This window comes from Dipteris shenzhenensis, chromosome 1, assembly GCF_047967505.1.
Source record: "Dipteris shenzhenensis isolate YYH24624 ecotype China chromosome 1, Dip_SZ_1.0, whole genome shotgun sequence".
NCBI lineage: Eukaryota > Viridiplantae > Streptophyta > Polypodiopsida > Gleicheniales > Dipteridaceae > Dipteris > Dipteris shenzhenensis.
In genome coordinates this window covers 57,434,227-57,458,023 of record NC_141596.1, presented here as the reverse complement: position 1 = coordinate 57,458,023, position 23,797 = coordinate 57,434,227, and the positions used below count along the sequence as shown (strand labels likewise).

At 41.5% G+C, this 23,797-nt stretch overlaps 1 protein-coding gene across 1 annotated transcript; it reads right to left on the bottom strand.

The window, feature by feature from the left end:
* Nucleotides 1-487: 487 nt before the first annotated feature.
* On the bottom strand, nucleotides 488-2,898 carry LOC147906095 (serine/threonine-protein kinase STY17-like). The gene is made up of 3 exons (XM_087383090.1): nucleotides 1,558-2,898; nucleotides 1,310-1,445; nucleotides 488-1,187 (listed from the first exon to the last, which is right to left on the bottom strand). The coding sequence occupies exons 1-3, from the start codon at nucleotides 2,256-2,258 to the stop codon at nucleotides 891-893; spliced, it is 1,134 nt and encodes a 377-aa protein (XP_087239216.1). The 5' UTR covers nucleotides 2,259-2,898; the 3' UTR covers nucleotides 488-890.
* Nucleotides 2,899-23,797: the final 20,899 nt, after the last annotated feature.

The following is a 23,797-nucleotide window of genomic DNA, read 5'->3' as shown; positions in this document are numbered from 1 at the left end:
TGCATGCTCTCATGGCTTTCTACTCCTCCCTCTCTCAATGGGCAGCTCATCAAGGGAAGGCTTGGTAGTTGCCTTTGGTACCAGTAGCTTTAATGCAAGATACTTGGAGAGGTTTGTCTCTAGCTTGGATTATGGACTCTAGAGACACGCATGGGAAAGGCCACTCTCCCCGGTAGCTTCTCTACTCTTTCCCCCTCTCTCAATCTCTAGCTCATCTAGAGAAGGCTTGGTAGTATAGTTTGGAGTATGGACATTAAAGACGACTGAAAATCGCGAGTCACAATTTCCATGCCCTCTCTAGCCATGATCCACATTTTAAGGGGCTTATTTATGTTGCCAAAACATGTAGTATTGACAGTCGAACATGTGCGATCACTAACGATACTATATATTTTTCTCTTTCGCCCGACATGTGCGGTCACTAACTTTCATCCTTCTCGCCAAGGCTGTGGTTCATTTCATGGGTCTGCCTGCAAAATACCGTCCGACAGGTCGAGAATATAGAACATGAGCGTGGATGGAATCCACTTCCCAAAAACGGGCACAGTGCTTCGTCCCTTTGTGAGGAGAAAGCCTCAATAGCACTAGTTTTGCAACCATTTCTTACAAAATTCGCCCAATGGAGGATGTTGCAAGAATAAGGGCCGATTTTCTGCAAGCAAAATGTGCATGCATCTGACACAAAAAAAAGTCCAATGGATGTGCATACAAGGCGTATAAACAATCTTCTAAAAGCTAGATCTTACAATTCTCGTGATGGATATGAAAACAAGGACGAGGAACAAATGGATTCCTCTTGGGTAGACACTGAAGAAATTGAGACAGAAGAGCAACGCAGCAGATCAAATACAGCTGCACAGGTGATTCTTGAACCAACGAGAAATGCCCGCTCAGCTCCAATCCTGCTTTGATATGATCTGCAACATCTTGACAATCTGAGAGAAATGCGGACGGAGTGAAGCATTCTGAGCCCAGCATTTTTCGATGAGATAGCGGAGAGGTGGGAAGCAATCTGACGGAATAGCAGGCCTGAGGCCGTGCATCACCACTCCCACCGCAGCCTGGACAGGATTGTAATCTGCGTATGGCATTTTACACGTGACCAGCTCCCACAGCAAAATTCCGAAGCTATATACATCGCTCTTGAGACTGAATGATCCGGCTTTGTCACATTCAGTGCCGCACACCTGCAGCAAGCATTTCACGAACGCGTTAGCATCGCTGACATTCCATACTCACGAAGAAATCCACAAGTAACTATCACAATTCAATCCCAAATTGATCAGCACCTATGAGATGCAATGCTCACCTCGGGTGCCATCCAGCGATACGTCCCTATTTCCTCCCCCGTCTCTACTTTCTCTGTTAGTAACCTCGCAACCCCGAGATCTCCTATCACAGCGTTCCTATGTTCGTCCAAGAACACGTTCGCCGTTTTCAAATCCCTGTAAAAGCCATTGCACTTCCAGATGAAGTGTTCCGCACAAACATTCTATCGATTGCAGCACAAACTTATCTGATCATGAGAACAATACCTCGAGAACTGCGAGTACCTACATGTGCACGATGCCCCGTGAGTGTAAAAACTCCATCCCTTCCGCAACATCCTGAGCAAGCCGTAACACGTCTCTGATTTTGAGGCCCTGTCGTCGCTGCTGGAGAAACTGGAGCAGAGAACCGCCTTCCATAAACTTGGTCACAATATAAATGCGCTCCGAATCTAGACATACACCGTATAACTTCAACACGTTTTTGTGGGCACAAGAGATGAGCCCAAGCACCTCCCGCCTGAACTCACCTTCAGTCCTACTGCCTTTCGTAATTCCTCTTAGCTCCTTCACTGCCACTTTCTGCCCTTTGTTTAGCCCTTTGTACACTATTCCCGACGACCCAACTGCAATACTTTCCCCGATTTCCAACTCTCTACAATCGATCAGATAGCTGCTCAGAAGTGCCTTTGCAGCGGCAAATCCCTGACGCTCGTCGAAGAGAATACGGATAAGGGCGACATTTGAAGCAACCTCCATACGTGAAGAACCTGAGATTGCTACCTTTTGCAGCAAATAGTCTGACCGACCTTTTTCTTCAAGTAACCTCGAACAACAGAATCTGTCTTCGACTTCGTCCTCTAATCCACCAGAATTGAGCAAATTTGAGCTATTGCTGAAGGTTTGATTAAAACCCTCGCCTGCTCTACATTTTACTTGAGCTTCTACACAAGCAATCCCTCTGCAGTAGCAAATAGAAAGGCAGACCATAGGGGCGCGATTACCGTCCGGCCAGTAGGACTCGGGACAAGCGAATCTTGTCACATAAAACAACCCTAGAAGACCTTTGCTAGGTGACGGTACGAATAATCTCTGACGGCCAGAACTGTCGGCTTACGCTTGTTCAGAGCCAATGTTGAAAGTACGAAACTGAAAGAGGACTTTCAAGAAGTAGAAGAAGTAGGAAGGCGAGCTCAAGCATCTAAAGAGAGGAGGTTCCGGGGCATCTGATGCAGGTGCCTAGGCCAAATATAAACCGCTCGGCGTTTCTTGGAAGCTCCGCAGTCCAGGCGATGGGGCGGTGGGGATGGATAAGGGATGGGAGGTGGGTCTCAGAGGGGAGTCGTGTAGCCGCCAAGGATAGAGGTTGGAGCAGGGTGGGACTCAAGGGAGAACCGATCGGGGAGGGAGTCCACGGAGGAGGGTGCGATATATAAATATAGAGAAGGTGAGCAGGTGGTAGGAGGAGGGGAGATGTAAAAAGGCTGAGGAGGGCATATTCTGCGAGAATGAAGGTGATGGAGCGATTCAGGAAAGGGGGGGGGGAGAAGGACACGATGAGGGTTCGTGCGAAGGATTGGGATTGGAGAAGGAGTGGAGGAGACGACGTAGATGCTAACGAACGAAGCAGAAGAAACCAACAACAAAGAACGAACAACCACAACACGACGAAGACGAAGACGACTACGACGCCTGTAGCTAGATTTTGATTATTATGATTTTGTTTTTGTTGATGGCGATGGCCATGCGTGCCGCCCACGCCTTCCACCCATTCACATCTTCATCCATCCTCATCCTCTCTCCTCCCTCCCTCTCTCTCTCTCTCTCTCTCTCTCTCTCTCCCCTTCCCGCTTCCCCACTGCCACCCTTTCTCTCTACCATTTTAGGGTGTTTAGAGGCCCACGGTGCCCGACAGACTCCAAAGCTGCAAAAAAGCTCTCGCCTTTCCCATAGGAAGAAGGAGATGCTGCCCGTGATGCTAGTCGTGATGCTAGTCGAAGCTACTAATAAAATTTGCCTCCCCCCTCCCATTCACGTCGCCCCTGTAAGCTTTATTAACCCTGCCGGACTTTCTGTGGCTCATGAAATGCAGGCTGGCGGCACAAGGCTCCTCACACATCTTGGGATGGAGCTATGGGGGGCGCCCCTCCCCACCCTCCAAACCAGCACATCCTGGGATGGAGCTGTGGTGGGTGCCCCTCCCCACGCCCTAAACCTTCTTCACTAGAGGGCGATGCAGACAATAAAGAAGGTGAAGGCAGCCCTATAGGACACTCCTCGAATAGCTAGACTACCTCCGATAGTAGTCTGGCGTCCCTATAGGGATGACCTCCAAGGCTTTGGCATAGTGGTTTGAGTGTTGGGTTGCCAACCCTCAGGCTTTGGCCTAGTGGTTTGAGTGTTGGGCTGCCAACCCTCATGCTTTGGCCTAGTGCTTTGAATGTTGGGCTGCCAACCCTCACATCATGGGTTCAAGTCTTGGAGGCTAGGGCATGGAGTCCTAGCTTGTCATTTACATACAATGTGCATTAAATGCATCTCAACTGTGGGCAAGTTGTGCATGGGCTATGGACATGCCCACCAATGGGATAGTGTGTAAACACCCTTAGAGGACATTCCCCCGACCTGCTATCCTAGCAAATGTGCCTATGCACTTGGTGGTGAGAGCGACTAAGCATAACACATGCTCTCGCTTGTATGCCCGCTGCTCTCTATACATACTGGGCCCCTACGAGTGAGATTCGAGAAGGTTTCAACTGGATGCAACCATATAGTATTTGGGTAGTTCACTTTCAACTGGTTATTAGCGGCAAAGCCCTGAAATGCCAGGGCAGAGAAGGCATTTTTTCGTCTCTAATGGGGCTTGGATTTGCCAACTGCAAGCAATGATCTTTGTGGGGCTTCGCATGGGAATAGACCAAACATAGGCATAAGGAGGCATATTTGCCAAGCTAGCATGCCGTTGAAACATGCTCTTATATGCAACTATAGCACGTCGAGACGTGCTTTTACATGCCACTTCGGCACGATTCGCAACAATGCGCGAACTCACTTCACTCCAACCTACTATGCTCACCAATCCCCAAGGTCAAAATGGTCATCCATCCACCCAATGATTCACAAGAGGCAAACACTCGCTTTGCTCAGTTAATATCATAAATTTGCCACAAGTTGATCCAGTTCTTGGGGTGCCTCATGAAAGTTGGTCCACCTCTTGGGTTGCCCAAGCTGGAATCCCATCCCCGACTAGGGATTACTCTCTTGGATAGCATATTGAGGCCACCCGACTTTCGTTTCCCACTTGGGCATGACTCACCTACGAGTTCATTTTTTTGAGCACAACAAGTAGATGCATGTGAAAGGATAAAACCTATGGAGCATTTTTTGTTTGGGTGGGACAACACCCACTGACCCACATCCCCCCACTAGTGAGGGGGCTGCGCAAATTCAGCCCTCAATTTGCTGAACCAATCATCCCACCACCATCCCATTCCTACCCTTGACCCATGCTTTAAGCTTCCTTGTCTTTGCAACTCAATCTCAAGTCCCAAAGCCATCCTTCTTTGCCTATTGTGCCCCCTCCTCATGAGGGAGGATGACCTTTTACTTTTTTGGCCCCCTGCTCAAGCTATTTTGACCCCCCGAATCCTTGCGTAGAAAAAACAACGCCAATTTGACCCTTGCACATGCATCTAGAGGGTCTCATGTGAACATGCTCTAACAAAACTTTCCCATGCAATGCTAATGCACATCCTAACGAGCAACAACAATACCTAGTTTCTTACTCATAGTCCCATTTTATCCTTACTGTGGCACTTAAACAGTATGACATAGATTTGTTGCCCACCATTAGCAGATGCTTTGGCTTCTTCCTCAAGTCTCCACACCACCACACACGAGGTCATTTAGATCATCTTAGTGGGGGCACAAAATTTGCTCTGCCTCATCATGCCATAACCTACTCTTTACATGCAAGCATGAATTGTCACATGAGGTTGCTTTTGGTAATTGGCCATAGCTAGAGCCATAGATGGTAGTAAAGGAGCCAATTATGATATTTTCCCTAATGTCTAGGGGACCACATATACATTCCAAGAATTAGGTACCACGTTAGATAGATTCTTATTTTTCATTTTGATGTTTGAATGCTAGTGGAGGCGCACAAAAGAGGACTTCAAAGCCCTTAGACACATCGACAAAAGCTACATCTCTCTCTCTCTCTCTCTCTCTCTCTCTCTCTCTCTAACAAAAAGATGGTAGGCCAAGGAATGTAATGATTCATACTCTAGATTTGAGCATCCACGTGCAACCATGAGTATTGTTCCCTACGCCACCCAATGATATCAATGAGCACTTTATGAGCATTGTCACATTACCTCTTCAAAAGAGCGTTTTAGTGGGATGGATCATCATGGATGCCCTTTTTTGTGAGCTTCCATATGCTGTTTTTCCAAAAACATATTAAGTAATAACATACATGCTACAATCAAGGCTTGATACTCCAAATGTGAGGGGTCGCTATCTAAAGGTGCATATTACACGTGTAAGCAAGCAAATATTTGAAAGTCTACATGTTTTAATATACCTACTATTGACCGGCCTCCTTCTATGAGTGTACATGTTTCATTGTTGAATTTAAATATCTCCTTGTACAGTCACTTAAATTAATTATATTCGATGTGTATTTATTTAAATTTACCCTTAATTAAAAAAAACCCTTCTTTGCTCAAATGTCCTTGCATTAAGCACCAAAGAAACATAATATAAATGCAGCAAGAGGTTACAATAATCTACACACTTACAATCTTTCAAAAAAATGTAAATCCTGAAAGTATGTACTGCACAATCACCATGAAAGAAATTGCTACAAAAATTAAAACACAACATTTGCAGTATTTTTATGAAACAAATTGTTGTATTCTAATTACAATGCCATTCAATGATAGACAATGAATGGTAGCCAAGCCAACTCATCTCTTTATTCAAAATATGGACCCATGGCCATTATAAACACCTATTATAGGGAGACAAGATTATTATGCATCATGTGCTTAAGACTTAAATTACAACTCCTTGCAAGCCCTTGGCTTGGGCCTATAGTGTCTAGCAAGGCTCCACTTTGTTTTTCTTCTTCTTTGATTTGCTTGAAGGAGGCTGAGGCAATTTACCATTAATAGCCACCTACCCAATTATAGCTACAATAGCTTCAACTGCATCCACCGAGTGGTCTATGGTTGGTGGCTCAGGACCTACAATCATAAAGAACAAAGCATCAGTTAACAAGAAGGTGCACATGTTTGATAATTTAATAAAGAACCAAACTATGCATAGAAGAGTGATTTACCTTTAGCGTTCATTGAGGACATCGTTTTATGGAGACTTTTGATCATTAAATTGGTGAGCATGATTGCGTTAGGTCATCACCGCTATTGTAATGACATTATCATGATGCTCTTGAAGTAGTGAAGGCTCTATCATTTGCACAGGGTTTTCACCTTGACTTTCTACTTTAGGGATGTTAACCACATCAGATGGAGGCTCTTCCCTCTCACTGACTAAATTAGTCCTGCTCGGTTTAATACTCAAGTCTTGTGTAAAGCATAGACCTACCTCCTTAATATCTCATCTACATTTTGCCTTAAACAGGTTTCCACCCTTCTCATAGCATCCTCATCTTTCAAACAATTTCGCAGTAGTTGTAGTATTATGAGTGTCTCATTAATTCCATCGCCTCTCGTGGGTGGCATCCTCTGCTTTCAAACAAGTTGCCAATACTTAATAGTATGTCATGATATATTACTAGTATACGAAAATAGGATATAAAACAACTTATGGGAGCATCATACTTGCTACACCCAAAGTGCTTGTCAAATGACTACTCAAGCAAAGCTCCTTTCTCATGGCCTTAAGTACACCCTCCTTGCAGTTTGTACATGTGCATAAAGCAAAACAAATGATAAATGTGATTGCAAGGCAAGCATATAAAATTGGGGGATCTTCTTGTGAAGGTCTCCCAATACATTGAGCAACTATCCATTGGCAAGTTGAAGCTACTACCTTCCCCCATGCTGTGGGAGTTGGGAACAAGAACAAAGGGTTTTTGCAGTTTAACTTGACCCAATGTGTGCTTAGAAAAGTCAACGTGTGGCCTTGAATCTCGCAAGGAACTAAGTAGATTATCTTATAATATTTGCATCACAACTACAAATAAATTAGTAATCAATTACAATAAAATCAATAAACTATTAGTGCTAGTTAGTGATTGGTGGTGCTAATTATTGTAAATATCACCTATGCTAGTTATTATAAGAGTGAGTGCTATTTGGTAGTTCTAACTAATATTACTATTCTATTGCTATTGTCAGACTAAGTGCTACGTACTATTACTAACACTTGATAGCAATTGCTATTGGTAATGCTAGTTACTTTTACTAACAATTGCTGGTTATAGTTGGTAGTGCTGGGTTACTATTAGTAGCACTAGCACTAGGTTACAAGCAACCTGTGCAAGTGCTTGGTACTATTGCTTGTGCTTGTTATCGTCACAAGGATTTCTAGTCTTTTTGCTAGTAATAGTAGCTCGTGCTAATAACTGTAACTAGCACCACAAACCATATTAACTATGATGCTAGTAGTAATAACTAACATCATACTATAACCACAACACTAGTCTATTTCTAGATTGTCTTAGTGCTATCTAGTGTCACTAACATCTGATTTCAAGTTCTTTTTACATTTCTTTATGCTAGTTGCTTTTACTAGCAATGGCTTGCTACATTTGGTAGTGTAGCTGGTTACTTTTTTTTTGGGATAGAGGCATTTATTTATTGAGGGATGTGCAAATACATGATACAACTTACAAGGACATAGGCCGTTATGGGACCGAGGGCTGATAGAAGAAATCACTGCATCTGATATGTGCTAAGGCCACATAAACTGCATGATTGAGTTGATGATGTAGTGTCTTGAATGTGACTAGTGTATTGATCTGAGCTGGCAGTGAAATCTATGTCCCCATAATCATAGCATATTCTATATTAGAGGTGAAAGGCTCAATAATGGATGTTGGGATGGAATCACTTAAGGAATTGACAGCACAATGGCATGTGGTAGGGACACACTATCCTAATCGAATAGTGTCCCAGTGTTTGACATTTGACTTATGGATGTTTTGCGCATACACTCGGTGTAATGAAGTCAAATCCTAGATCCTCTAAATTAGAGGTGTATAATCTTGAGTGGGTTTCGTTCGATATGAGATGATGAATTATCTTTTTCATCCATATGAAGAAAGTTTTGTGTGGTCTTTTTGGAACAACGTCTTGGTTTACAATAAGACTCCTTTGGAACATCAATGCCTTCTATGAACTGTGTTAATCCATCAAGATAGAATTAAAGTACAATAAGTACCATCCCACAGTGTGAGCTTGATGCTTGTTCCAAGAAATTAAAACAAAAAGGTTACATCAGCCTCTACATTGCAAATTGTGGAGATTAGCAACCATTTGTATTTGAAATGGATGCCAATGACTATGCTGCTAGAGCAACCATGTTCCACGATGATAGAACAATAGCTGTTGGGAGTTAAAAAGATGGCTCAGCCATAATGTACGTGACCAATGTGAGAGTCTCATATTGAGGGCTTACTTATTATAACTTTGCATGATAGTTGTTCTTGGACTCCTTCTTTGTGTCCACAACTCATGTGGTAGTAGATGGACTCTCATCCATGCATGCATATGATGGATGTATGTCACTAGAATTAATGTGTGATGATGTTGATGAAAGTGCCTCGTGCTAAGCGCTCACTACTATTAAATATTCATGATAAAAATTTGTGGGCTGATAGAAAATGACAATTTGCATCCAATATCTCAAGACCAATGAGGTTCGAGTCATGCTCATAAATCAATACATACCCTTTGGTAATGAAAGGTTTAAGTAGGTTCTCTTTTTTCTCATAAATCTCATCCAAAGACATGAATGTTATATCATCAAAACAATGTGAAGATGTATGGATCCATGATGGAGGTGGTCTAGTGCTCTATGCTAGAGGTTTAACTGTGTACTCTCAAGAGTGTGTACCATGAGAACACTATGCACATGAGCTACCACTGTGAGGCTTATGCTCTAGCTACCATTGTAGGGCTTATTTTGAATTGCCAATATGCAATACTCTACCATAACTTCCTCTCAATAGAAAGTATGATCCAACCATGTGGATGTGAGATGAGTCCTCAAGAACTATGTGTCATGGTGAAGAATTGTTCTAAAGATCAAGCCTATAATAAAATGATGACAACCTTGTGTCAGGACTAGCCAATAGGTTATACAAGGCTGATGTAAGTGTGTGTAGATGTGTGGCATGTGTGTGTAAATGTGTGCAATTGTCTTGAATCCGAGGGAGATATCTCTACCAGATGTCACAGTGTGTGATGAACTGCCAATTGCCAAGGTACTAGGTGGTATGCAAAATATATGAATTCATACACTAATGGTAGACCCATAGGGATTGATGCCAATGGGAACTAATCGACTAGTATGGGCAATATTTCACTTGTATTGGTGGATTTTAATCTCCTCTAAGTGTATATAGTCAATAGCTAAGCTACACTTCCCATTATAAATTTGCACCAAAAGATTTTTATCTTTGTTCATTTTATGTGTTGGGTGGCTAAAATGAATCAAAAGGTGGTTTTAATGAAGACGATCAAATGATTTAGACCTATGGGAAAGTCAAGATTCAAAATTTATTCTCTTGATGTATGCATAGAGCATCATCTATGAGAGTGCTCTCAACGGAAGCAGAACGGAAGAGGGAGAGAGAGAAATAGAGAGACATACAAGTTTTTGGTGGGTGCAAAAAACACCCTAATCTTCTTTTTCATTCATTTATATATGTGTTTGAGTATTGTACATAACTGGGGTAAAAGCACAATGAACTTTAACCCCCACAACCTCCCACTTAAAGGAAAATGTGCCTTTAAGGGAGAACAACCAGTGAGCATACTATCCAATGCCCATCAATACATGACAATACTCAAACCGCTGACTAGGTAGACTCTTTGTCAGCATATTTGCGGGGTTATAATTTGTATGAACCTTGACAAGCTCTATGCGCTTGTCCTCAAGTACCTCCCTGATGAAATGGTACTTGACCTCAATGTGTTTGGTCTTTGCATGAAAGACCAAATTCCGTGCTAGCTGAATATAGCACTCATGAAATCACTATGCAATGTTGGTACACTTGTATGAATCCCCAAATCTCCCACTAGCTGATCAAGCCATATAGCCTCCTTGTAACCCTCTATGGTTGCAACATACTCAGCCTCTGTGGTAGACAAAGCAATGCACTTTTGTGTGCGAGATATCCATGACACTGCACCGCCTGCAAAGGTGAACACAACCAGAAGTGGATCTCGTACTATCCACATGCCCTGCATAGTATGAATCTGTGTACCCAAGTACACACATGTCTCCTCTACCAAAGCAGATGCACATCTCCTAGGTACCCTTCATGTATCTCATGATGCACTTAACTGCCTCCCAATGCCTCTTTCCTGGATTAGCCATATACTGACTAACAACTCCCACTACAAATGCAATGTTTGGTCTAGTAGCTATCATAGCATATATGAGACTCCCAACTGCTGATGCATAAGGAACCTTGGCCATCATGGCCCTCTCCTCATCTGATTTGGGATTATCTATATGACTCAGTTTCACATATGGGGGCAATGGAGTACTCACTGCCTTCCCCCCCTCCATATTGAAATGCTGCAATACTTTTGTAACATACTCCTCCTGTGAAAGCCAAAGGAGTTTCCTACTCCGATCACGCATGATGCGCATACCAAGAATATGACCTACAAGTCCCAAATCCTTCATATTAAATGCCTCATACAACTTGGCCTTTAATGCATCTAGCTCATAAGTATTCTTGCTAGCCAATAGCACATCATCCACATACAGTGCTAGAGTATCAAGCTATTATCCTTAGCCCTTTTAATGTAGAGGCATGATCAATTTCACTCCTTCTAAAACCCTGGGACCGAATGAAAGCATCAAACTTCTGATACCATTCTCTAGGCGCTTGCTTAAGACCATAGAGACTCTTCTTTAGCTTGCAAACTAAATGCTCTTTGCCCTTTTCTTCAAAGCCTTTCGACTGCACCATGTAAATTTCCTCATGCAGATCCCCATGCAAGAAAGTTGTCTTGACATCCATCAGCATAAGCTCCATGTCCTCTTGTGCCACTAGGCCAAGCATGCATCTAAGTGTGGTCATCTTCACAACTAGATATCTCATCAAAGTTCACACCCTTCTCTTGCTTGAACCCTTTAGTGACCAAACGGGCCTTGTACCTAGGCACATCATCACCTGTGACCTTCATCTTGTAGACCCATTTACATGGCAATGCTTTCTTTCCATGTGGCAAAGAAACCAAGTCCTAAGTCTTATTCTTCATAAGTGAACTCATCTCTGATTGCATAGCATACTCCCACTTGCGTTGATCCTCGTGCATCATAGTCTCTCTGTAGCAAGAAGGCTCCCCGCAATCAGTAAGCATCACATAGTCTATCCCTGGAACAAACCTATCAGGTGGTCTAGACCTCTAGATGATCTTTTCAAGGGCATTTCAGCTTGCTATCCCACCTGCATATCAGCCATATTTGGCTCATCATTTCCACCAATAAATGATCCATCATCTACCCTTGTTTGTATACCTGTGGGAGTACTTGGTGGTACCATTTCTTGCACATTTGGTGCATGGACAGCTTGCTGTCTATCAACATATGCAGGTGGATTCACATCCTGGAAAGTGATTCTCCTCGTTTCCATATCCCTCATGGGTGCCTTATGCATCTTCTTCTCATTGAAGGCTACATCATGACTGTGTATGATCTTCTTTGCTTCTGGATCCCAGAGACAATAGCCCATCTCTGCACTTTCACCATAACCCAGAAAGATGCATTTCCTAGACTTAGGATCTAGCTTCTTTCGAAGCTCTTTTGGTACATGTGCATATGCCTCACACCCAAATATATGCAAATGAGAGTAAGAGGGCTTCTTGCCACTCCATGCCTCTTCAAGAATACCACCAAACTCTTACTAGGTGATCTATTGATCACATGCACTATAGTCTTCATTGCCTCAGCCCAAAAACCACCAGAAAGACTTGCATTGTAAAGCATGCATTGCAACCTTTCTTGAATGGTACGGTTCATCTTTTTTGTGACGCCCATCAAACTTTTTAATGTTGAAAAACTCCTTTTCAGACATGGAAGAGGATGCCATGATGCAAATAAAGCAAAATCCCAAATGCTAGTGCTTGCAAGAGAGAATCACACTAAATACCAAGTGCACCTAAATGTGTATGCCACAATAGAGTGAAATATCACCAAAACTCAAAGCTCAAAGCATCAAAAGATACAGCTGACTCATGTGCATGTACTATGCATCCATATGAGCAAATCTGGCCCAAAAGAAAATGCCAACTACAATGGCAATCCAAAGTGCCAATAAGTACCAAATGCCTCAAGCATAAACACCATCCATGGGCATATGCATCAACAATATCTCATCTAAGAGAGCATAACACTATCAGTGCATCACTTGTAATGTGTCAAATGGCTCAAGCATAAACACCGTCCATGGGCATATGCATCAACAATATCTCATCCAAGAGAGGATAACACTACCAGTGCATCACCTCCAATGTGTCAAAGTTGTCCCTCAGCATAAAATAGCATCCATGTGCAAAGCGTCCATAAAAAATAGCATCTCACAAGGCAATCTGGGCCTATCAGCGCATCCAATAAGAATCGCAATGCATCCAAATGGCCTATAAATCATCCACTGCAACCCAATGCACACCATGAATGAGCGCACATGGCTCAAACTGCAACTAGAGTGATCTGCATAAGGTATGCTCAAGAAATCATGGTCCCATGGCAATGACCGCTACTGAAAATAGAACCTGAGATGCCTCAAAACATGGGTGCCATTGCATAATCGGACTCAGCAAGACAATCTGCAAATATCTCTCTTCTGTTGGAACTCCAAAATCCCAACTGATGAGAGAAATGGGAATCAACACTTATCCACTGCCATGTGGCATAAATCTAAGGTTTCAAAACCTTAGAATGAAAAATGCATAACAGAGAGACAAAATCAAATACATAGAGATCTATAACTCTGAAAATATTCCACCGAATCGCACAAGAACTGACAAGTAGGGGTTTTTAGGCATCCAAAACACAATGGGATAGATGGTTTTGGAAACAGTGGTCCTAATCACTGGGTACAACACATGAACTGAAAAACGTCTTTGGAAACTGAACTGTTTGTAAACTCCATCGGAGTGCGAATGATGCACAACATAGAAGTTTTAGGACCTCATGAGTCCACTGAAACTGATAGATCTGCAAATGGTTGCTCCAAACTTGAGTTCCAATACCCAGGCAGAAAAACGTTGAAACTAACACAATGAGTCAGAAATCCAACGAAATGATCCCAAATTGAAGAATGAAGGTGTTTCCAAGCTGCTGAAGTGAAATGGATACCAAAAGCAGGTAATGGTTGCCTCTACAAGTCAATACGGAGTCTCTATCGTCAAACGAAACAAGAAAAAGCTTAAAAAACGACTTTTTCTTTAAAAACACTTAACAGGGTCTCAAAACCACTTCGCAAAACCAAAGTGACTTTTCCAAAGGTTCCTTCAAGGTCTCTACGCACTTGGATGCAAGTAAAGTCACCCACAAAGCTTCCCATAGAGCTTCTCCTTCCTCCCATAGAGCTGCTGAGCTTCCAGGCATTCATGCACGGTCAGCTAGTCCACCCAGGCTCTGATACTAGTTGAGAGTGCTCTCAACGGAAGAGGGAGGGAGAGAAACAAAGAGACACACAAGTTTTTGTGGGTGCAGAACACCCTAATCTTCTTTTTCATTCATTTATATATGTGTTTGAGTATTGTACATAACTGGGGTAGAGGCATAGTGACCTTTAACCCCCATAATCTATTGATCGTTTTTATTCTTTACACCATTGCAAAATCCTTCAGGATCAATAGTTATGGCCATTTAAAATTTGAGCCAAACTTTGTCCAAGGAGTGGTAAAAAGTGATGATATAGCATGTGGTGATGTGGTAATGTGTGTTCACACGATGCTTACAAAAGTATGCCTATGTGGCAATAGGTGCTTAGGTGGCACATGATGTGGCATGATGACATGTCATTGATGATGTGGCCTATTGACTTAGGCAATTGACATAATAAACATGGTGAAATGGTAGTTGATGATGTAGCCATGTTGATGTGGCATGGCTACTTGGCATGTGATGAGGTGTCACTATTGATGTGGTAAGTCACACAAGGCCTCGAGGGTCGCTCACAGGTAACAAACCATGTTGGTGCATGGAGGAGTATTTTTTTAATAGGGGGACTTACAATAGTGCAATTTATACATGTAGATTTGTGGAGGGGTGTCTAAATTTTATTAAAAAATATGTAGATGCAAGAGCGGTTAATCAATTACATGAGTACATGTAAAAATGCAACAACAGGCACATTGTTTTTCTTTCTTGCACATGTTGCATCGACTTTATGAAGAGAGTGACAACCCCATGCACGTGGTTGCTAAGTTGGAAAACATGATGATGCAGTAATTAAGATAAGGTTACCACATGGCCATAACTATAACCTGGGATCAGAGTAATCCTATCTCATTAGCTACCCCTTTCTACAATGGCATATGGATTAGATCTCTATGAAAAATTTGAAGCTAGCTATGGAGTATCACAACAATGATGGATAGATCAACACAGAAGATGAAGGAGTTAGCATGATGGAGATGCTACTTGCAATTCTTATGATCAGGGTTGCCTCTACCACTGCTAGTCACTTACTCGCTAGGTTACAGGCATGTGTTTCACAGTAATTTTGTTGTTTTTTGGCACTAGCATTTACTCTTCTTCGTGTCTACTTACTTACTATACTTGGAAATACTTTGCTATTGTTTGCTTGTCTTCTTTGTCTACTTGCATTCTTTGCTTGCTATTGATGTGGGCTATTGTAGGAGTGTTGTAATGTGCCATTGCTCTTGTTTGTTGGCTACTTTGCCTCTATCATTTTTTTTCTACTAAACTCGCTTTTGTGTTTAATGTTATTTCCCAGTCCTAAAGTTTGTCATCAATAAAGTTCTACTTGTTGCTATTATGTTGTCATAAAGGAGTGAGTCATTTGTTTCTTCCAAGGTAGGTCATCATATCTACACTTCTATCTACTTGCTTTTTGTTGTTGGGTGGCTTGAGCTTGATATTGTCTCATACTTGCCTACTATGTTGTTGATGCATTGAGCCTAGCTGGCTATGTCTTTTGGTCATAGTCATAGTTGATGTCTAGTTTAGCTACTACTACCGTCGAAGTCCTATGCGCACCTTTTTTGAGAAATTATTCTTGAGGAAATTGTCTTTGCTATTTACTTTCTCGTATAACCATTGCACTCAACTTCTTGGCTATAGGGATGTTGAGTTGATGTGCCATTGCTGCATGCAAAAGTCGCATTAATCTCTACTAAAAATGGCGAAAACCAAAGCAGAGGGCGTAGATGAAAGAGAAACTAAAAATTGTCTTTCACTCAAAGAGAGATTTATGCAAGTGCTAAAGTCACTTAAAGCCTTAGAAAGTTCATCAAATCACTCAATTAAGAAAACAAAATCTTTAAATGTGAAAATCAAAGCTTTCCAAAATGAAATGGAGAGTGAAAAGAGATCCCTAAGAAGAGTTACTAAGTGACGAAGATGCCTTAAGGGGAGGCCTTGTTTCGTTGATAAAAACAAGGGCTTACACTCTCTCAAGATTTGATACCATGTTGGAGGATCAAGTAGAGACAAGGGATTGCACAATATAGGTTGTATGCTATGCACCATACACAACACTATATCAAGATCATAAACTTGAGCATATATAGGAGAGCCCCTTAGGGCTAGGTTTTGGGTTTGACCTTATGCTCTTATGGCATGGTGCAATTTACATCATCCGTAACTCTGTGTGTGTGCATGCATGCGTGCATGCATACATGTGTGTGTGTGTGTGTGCACGTGCGTTCGTGTGCATGCATGCATGCGTGCATGTGTGTGTGTGTGTGTGTGTGTGTGTGTGTGTGTGTGTGTGTGTGCACGCACGCGTACGAGTGCGTGCATGCATGAATGTATGGGTGCATGCATTGCCATAGCCAATCCATCTAGGTGGGTGCTATCCAAGATAGGGAGCAAAGAAGGGTATGCATGGTAGGATTGACATGAGGGGGTGAAGGGTCAAGTGCTCAGAGTGCTATAAAATGATACCATAAAAGGGGCAAATCCATAGATGTGACAAACAAGGGGGGTTCCAATGCATTAGGGTCAAGTTACATGGAAGGGGGAGGGAAATTCTAGCTTGCGATTAGCTAGCCTAAAAAGTAGTTAGGGATAGATATATTCAATGGGAGCAATGGCTCCACAATCATCAATACTTATAGTAGGTAAGGCCACATGTCTATCTCACACTAGAAAATACCAAAAGGCTACCACATGGTGGCCACATCATACACACACTTGCCAAGCACTCTATTCCATGCCTTTGTTTGCTCCCTTGGGTGCTTCTAGCCCTTGTTAGTGTAATATTATCATTAGATTGGGGAGCTACTAGAGTATGCCATGTGACCATTGAACTCAATTCTTTGACTTCAATTATTGCTTTTGATACCCCAATGTTGCCATTAACTTTATGGCTTTGGCCCTCGTTGCTGGATTTTCAGATATTATCATCGATATTGATGCCTCACTTGTGATACCTTGACCTTGGCACCTTCACTTTAGTGCCATGCTCGAGACACCCACCCCTCAATCTCGACATGTTGACCCTAGAGGTGCACCCAATCCCAATCCCTTGACCCTAATGAGTCATGACTCGATCTCCATCACTATAAGGGAGAGAAAATCTTTGCAATGGGAAAAGAATAAGACAAAAACACCTAAAAGAGGGGTAATGAGTTAGTTCATCCTTATGACATTCTAAACTTCACTAAATGAGATTGGAGTAATAGTTGAAGATAGTTTATTTCACTCAAAATTTGAGCAATAAAGTTTCTGTTCCAAGTCTATAAGCATCGCCTATAGAGTCAAGCCATGTTTGAGTATGGATGTATGTTGACACCCTTGATCTACAAAGCATGCATGGATGAGCTTCTCGAAAATTACAAAGCATAATTTTGAAAATTCAAATCACAACTTGGTCATTTTCCCTTAGCCCTTGATTGAATAGTGAGTGCTTAGTTCTTGGTGAGCACTTGGTTCTCAAATTACAAGGATGCCCTCTCTTGCACTCCTTGTGTTGTCTAACTCCTAGCAACCTACGAATGCTTGGATGCACAAAATTGAGCATCTACTACCAAGTGGACAAAATTGAATGAAGACAAAGAAACAAGCATACACAATGTGGGGAGAAAAGAGTGAACCCAAAGAAACTTCCACTACTTTCACAATAGCCATGGCTACAAAAGGTGATTGTGTAGCAATAGTACGAATTTCTCTTGCCTCAAGTCAAGAAACTAGCCTCTCCAAAATTTAAGCAACATTTTCTTGAGTGACCCCATATGTATCCATCCATCTCTTTATGCATGTGTACCCCTTCTACATTAGGTTTCAAACTTAAACAAAAGAGTGAAGCTTGGCTCATCTGTGCTTGCTTCCCACCTCCCATAATTTTCTTAATGCTCAATGTTAGCTCAGCTCCTTGGTGCATGATGCCAATGATCTTGGATTATGGATTGCAGGAGCTGCTTGTTGATGAGGACAAAATGACCCTCAATGAAGAGATTCTGCTTAGACAAGTAGTAAGAAGTGAGGACTCTATCAGTTTTTGCATCTTCCAAACAACTATCCCATGGAAGATTAACAACCACATGTAGATGATTTCATTTCAGCATGGATTTACTTGCGAATAGCCATTTGATCGGATGTGGGGCAAAAACATGGGAAGAAATTTTTTTTTTCTTTATCTTGAAGATGGAGTGCTCTAGGATGGAGGATGAAGAAGCCATGGAAAGAAGGTCAACACAAATCTTGATGGATGAAAAAATGAGACTGAGGTCTTAAGAGAGCTTTACGAAAAAAATAATGTAGGTTGTAATGTCACTTGAGCCTCAATATCAATCTGTATGAGAAAATGACTTATCTGATCTGGCCACTATCATTTTGAATGGTACATGTGATATCTCAAAGTGGAGGAACTGAGCATCGTGTGCATTATGATGTTCAATAATTTCTTGAATTGGAGTGCCCAGGTCATGTGGAGGTACCCAATGTTGAGTTGTTGTAAATGCAAGACAAGACAAGATATCGCATGGAAAGGTTTTTACTTGTCTACTATTAAAGAGTTCGAGGATGAGTTGGCCTTGCAAATTGTTGCTCCATTTTTGAAGCACTCAATGATGTGCATTGGGGCTCATTCCATCCTAATTTTAGATTTCTCTTGAGGGGTCCTAGCTTGGCATTGTACAAAAGAACAAGCATCCATTTCTTCATATTTTTCTCACAATATGCCTATCATGCAAAGCTTCTTAATGCCACTAAAACAATTGTTGGGACTAGACTGCCAAAGCTCAAAGTTCATCAAGCTCATCCAATTGGTAAATGTGCTTCTTGATGGCTTCTTAATCTTCGAGGTGATGCTCAATTGCTATGAAGAGGCTTGGTACTAGAAATTCCAATGAACTGTTTCTTCTATCCCATAAGCCATCATGAATGGGGGAGGTCCATGGTGACCTTCTAACTTGTCCTATATGCCTATAGTGTTGCATATAGTTTGATATCCCAATCTTGGCAATGTATGATAACCATCTTGGTGAGAGTTGACTCGACAACCTTGTTGGTGAACTCAACTTGGCATTGCAACATGGATAATAAGTGATCAACAAAATTATAATGAACTCAACCATTAGTGAAGCAAACACCTCATTCATAAATGTATTTCTTGGTTGCTTACAAATTTGATCAAACAACCATATTTGCAAATGATATGATCGTAGATGCATTGGCCGTGCTTTGAGCCAAGTTATCTTGAAATCATTGGCTTCTATCCACTTGGTGGGATAATCTATGGCAATAAGGATGTACTTGTTTTTTCTATACTGAGCCAAGTTTTTGAATGGACCCATAAAATCTAAGCCCTAATGCTGGAATGCTTCCCAAGGTTGGCTCAGGTTAAGGGGCATGTCATGTTGTAGCAACAACCAACCCATCCTTTGACATATGTCACACTCCACACAACATGCATGATCATCTTAGAATAGCGTGTTCCACCACAATCCTTTTTGAAGTGCTTTCTAAGCGGTGAGTTCCTTGTTTGCTGAAGTGGCCTCTAACAAGCTCCATATGTTCCTCAATGAGCATGACCACCCATATATGAGGAAGAACCGATTTGCATAGGACCCCATGTGCTTCTTGTGATAGACTTTACCTCTAATCAAGCTATAGCTCCAATCTTTCAATGCAACCTATTTGTACTTATATCACGGCATGTTCTAGAGAAATGCGGCTTGGGATAGGTACTAGAGCATCTCATCATATTTAGTTTTGGAGATGTCAACTACAAATAGTTGAGCATCTAGAAGGCCGGTGGTGAGTCCTTGTGCTTAGTCTAGTGTAGGTAAGTCTGAAAGGAAACCTACACCTACATATGAATTTCCCAATTTGTGGATGGTCTAGAAGTTGAACTCCTATAGAAATTGCATCCATTGCACCCATTGTCCTTGGATGATTGTTTTGTTAATCAACTAAAACAATGCTTGGTCACCAACATAGAAAATAAAGGTTTTCCAAGAAAATATTGCTAAGATTTTTGGACACTACAAACTATTCCAACTAATCGACAAACTAATCCAACGTCTTCCTGCATGATAGTATTATAGTTGCCCTCGAGGGCTCATAATATGGCTAACAACCTACTAGTTGATTGTGCCAAGATTATACCAATGGCATAACTAGATGCATCAACATGAACATGAAAGACTACATCCCACATTGGTTGGTGCAAAACTGGTGTTGTTCTCGTGTTGTGGTTGCTCATTGCTTGAGGAAATTAAAATGTGCCACCAAATCCTCATTCCAATGAAAGGTGTCTTTCTTAGTAAGCTCATAAAGTGCTACAACCATTTTGGCAAAGTCCTTCACAAACCACAATAGAAGCTAATGAACCTAGTAAATGATTTTAATTGCATCAATCCCTTGGTTTCTAGGAAATTGCTTGGATCTTAATTGCCTTGGTCTTGATGCCTTTTTTGGAAATGCCACGGTGAATAGTATACCAACCCCAACATACAAGATACACTTGGCTTGCTTCAAGGAGATTCCCAATTGCATGAATTTGGCAAAAACTTTATTAAGGCAAGCTAAATGATATGTCTAGCTGATTAAACACAAAATCATCCAAGTAGATTATAATGAGCTCCATTATATACTCCTTGAAGGTCTCAACCATGAGCTCTAAACTGTGGATGGCACATGTTGTAGATACAATGGCATGAATTTGTATGCATATGCACCCCATTTGGTGATGAATGTGGTGTTGTGCTAGTCCTCGAGCACCAATGAGATTTGATTATAGCCATTGTAATAGCCTATGAATGAGCACATCTCATGGCCCACTACTTTATCTCTAGAATTCTATTGGTGAAGTAGATAAAAAATGGATCTAATATCGTCTAGGCATTGAAATTTCCATAGTCAATGAACACTAGAGCTTCTCATTCTTCTTTGGCACCACCACAATCAAAAGAATAACCAATCGCCTCAATTGATTGCATAGATGAAATCAAATTTGACCATGTGGTCAAGCTTTTGGCTTTGAGTTATTTGGCATAATCTGGGTTCATTCTGTATCTTTGCTGATGGACTAGTTGGGCATTGGGTATCAAGGGGATATGATGTTGAAAAATCTCAGGTGGCACCATACCTAGATTTTTATAGCTCCAACCAAACACATAATTATATTGTATGAACATTTTTTTATTTGTAAGGAGTTGATAAATAGACACTTTCCTTCTTACCTAGACTATGTGGCTCCTCATTGACTTCCCAGGTTGGTTTGGAAACCAGTTATAAGTGCCAAGCTGAGTGGTAGCCATCTTACGCTCAACTAGCTCATGTTCTCTCCTATGACATCTTTAGAGAAATTCTCAAGTTATAGATGTCTCTGCTCCTCAAGCTTGTCTTCTTGTATCTTCCACTTGATTTGGATGACTACCTAGAAGATACCAATCTCACCCATAGGAAAGATGTGCTTATCCATAACTCAATATTCAAAGTCCTATGGAAATTGATCCTTGACCTCCAAATCACATGGGCTATATTTGCATGGGACTTTCCTCAAGCCCCTCGAGATTTTCGCATGTGTCCCTATTCTTGATTGTCATGATTTTAAAGCCCCAATAATGAAGCACTAAATTTGCACTCTTTAGCCAAGGCTTGCCTAATAAAAATGGGTAAGCATTTTCCTTCATGGAAATGACTATCTAGTTTATCGTGTGGTGGACACTCCCAATGGTAGTTGCTACATCGAAAAGCATGCTCTTGGGATCCATAGGTCACTAATCTACCATACATACTTGAAATGGGGAGGTTTTCAAATTCTTTAGTTTAAGCTGCCTTGATAAGGTCTCCAAGATGATTTTCACTCCATAGGAGTGTCGATCACTAGGATGGTGACCAAAGAATTGACCATTGGAGTGCTTTCCTATAGATCTAAACTAAGATGCTTGGTGAAAATTTTGTAATAGTAAGGGGCTAATTGCAAAATCTCATGGTCATGCTTATCGAGGGCTTACCTTCATATTACAAAATGCCTCCCAAGATTTAGGAACCTTAGAGATTGGCCCATCACCTTGGCTTGTCTTAGTGTTTGGTGTACTTGTGTTGAGGCTTCTCCCTAAAGAGTGGCTATCTTTGGAACTAGGGTTGGTTTAGGTAGTAATTGAGTGTAAAAGCCTTGCCCTTCAATTCCTTAGCCACTTTGAATGCCACCTAGATATGCTCCTTCCAATGAATGCCTTGGGTTTTTGGAGGTGTTTTCTTCTCAAAACTTGTCACTGGTCCCTTGGACCGAGTCGCTGTGTTGATGCCAACTACTTCTGTTACCTCAGTCAGTATCACTCTATAGTCCAAATCAACTTCCTTTGTCTCAAAATTACTCTTGAATAGCTTGATATTCTCCTACCATAACTTGCATCCAATTTGACATCTCTCTCATAGAAGAAGCATATTACCTTTTTTAGAATCTTGGTCTTGGCACTAACCTAAATCACCTTAGCCTCTGCTTCTTCCTTGTCATTGCTTGACCCTTAGTAATCACTAGTTCTTTTGCTTGGCTTCCTTGGGCAATTTGATTAACATCTACTATTTGTTTGTTAGCATATCAACACTTTGCTATTTCTTTAATAGCATACCAACACTTTGCATCAAATCATGCTCAATTTTGATTTGCATATCATAGTACTTTCTTCTACTTCCTCCTTGGTCTATCCATGGTGCAAGAACTTGTCACACCATTTTTCACTAGTTTCAAATCTATATCAAAGACCTATTTCCTATAATTTCTTCTTGAGTTTGGAGATGAGTTTATTTTTCTTGGTTGACATCAAGGTATCTTCATCCTTTCTCTCACTTGTTTTCTTCTAATTTATGTTGGCTACTTCACTCTTCTCCAAGGCTATGGCTGGGTTGATAGCTTCATCATATGTCTTGGTTGGGTTCACTATTTTGAGAAAATGTAGGTCCATCTGTAGGCTAGTAAACAACCAAGCATGCATTCACTTCTCATCTTGCAATGTACTCAATTGATTCATGAGGCCCACACAAAATCTTGTATGGCCTCTCCTTTCCTCCACTTCAAATTATTCACCTTGGTCCACACATCCTCCTCATTAAGGTACTGCCCCATTAGAAACACCTAGTAAAAAATACTGAGAAGTACCCAATTAGGAGCTGGTTGAATCATCTCTGTGTTGACTTGACCAGCATGAATGGAAAGTAATCCATGTACTTCTTGGTCATTACACAATATTGTGGCATACCCACAAAAATCTCTGTAGGTGAATGTAAGGTTCCTCTTCCTCAGTCCCGTTAAAGTCCTAGAATTTTACCTTGATAAGCTAAGCAGATTTTTGCAGAGGCTTGGTTACCTCAATGCTTGATCTTTCTTCTCATTCACCTCTAGAGCTCTTAGTGAATGTTGTCTCACATGGCATGGCCTTCTTGCATCTCTTGCTTCTTGGTTGATGGCGGTCCTTCATTCCAAGCTCCACAATGTATTAGTCCCTATCTACTTGCACTCTCCAATGTGTACATGTTGCAAACCCAAATTCTATATTCCTACTTCAGATGTTGCCTATCGCTTCAAAGAGGTATGTGTTGACTCTCTTGACTAGTGACTTTAATGCTCATGCTCCTCATTTCTTCCACATGTTCTTATGTTATGTCCCATTGTGATC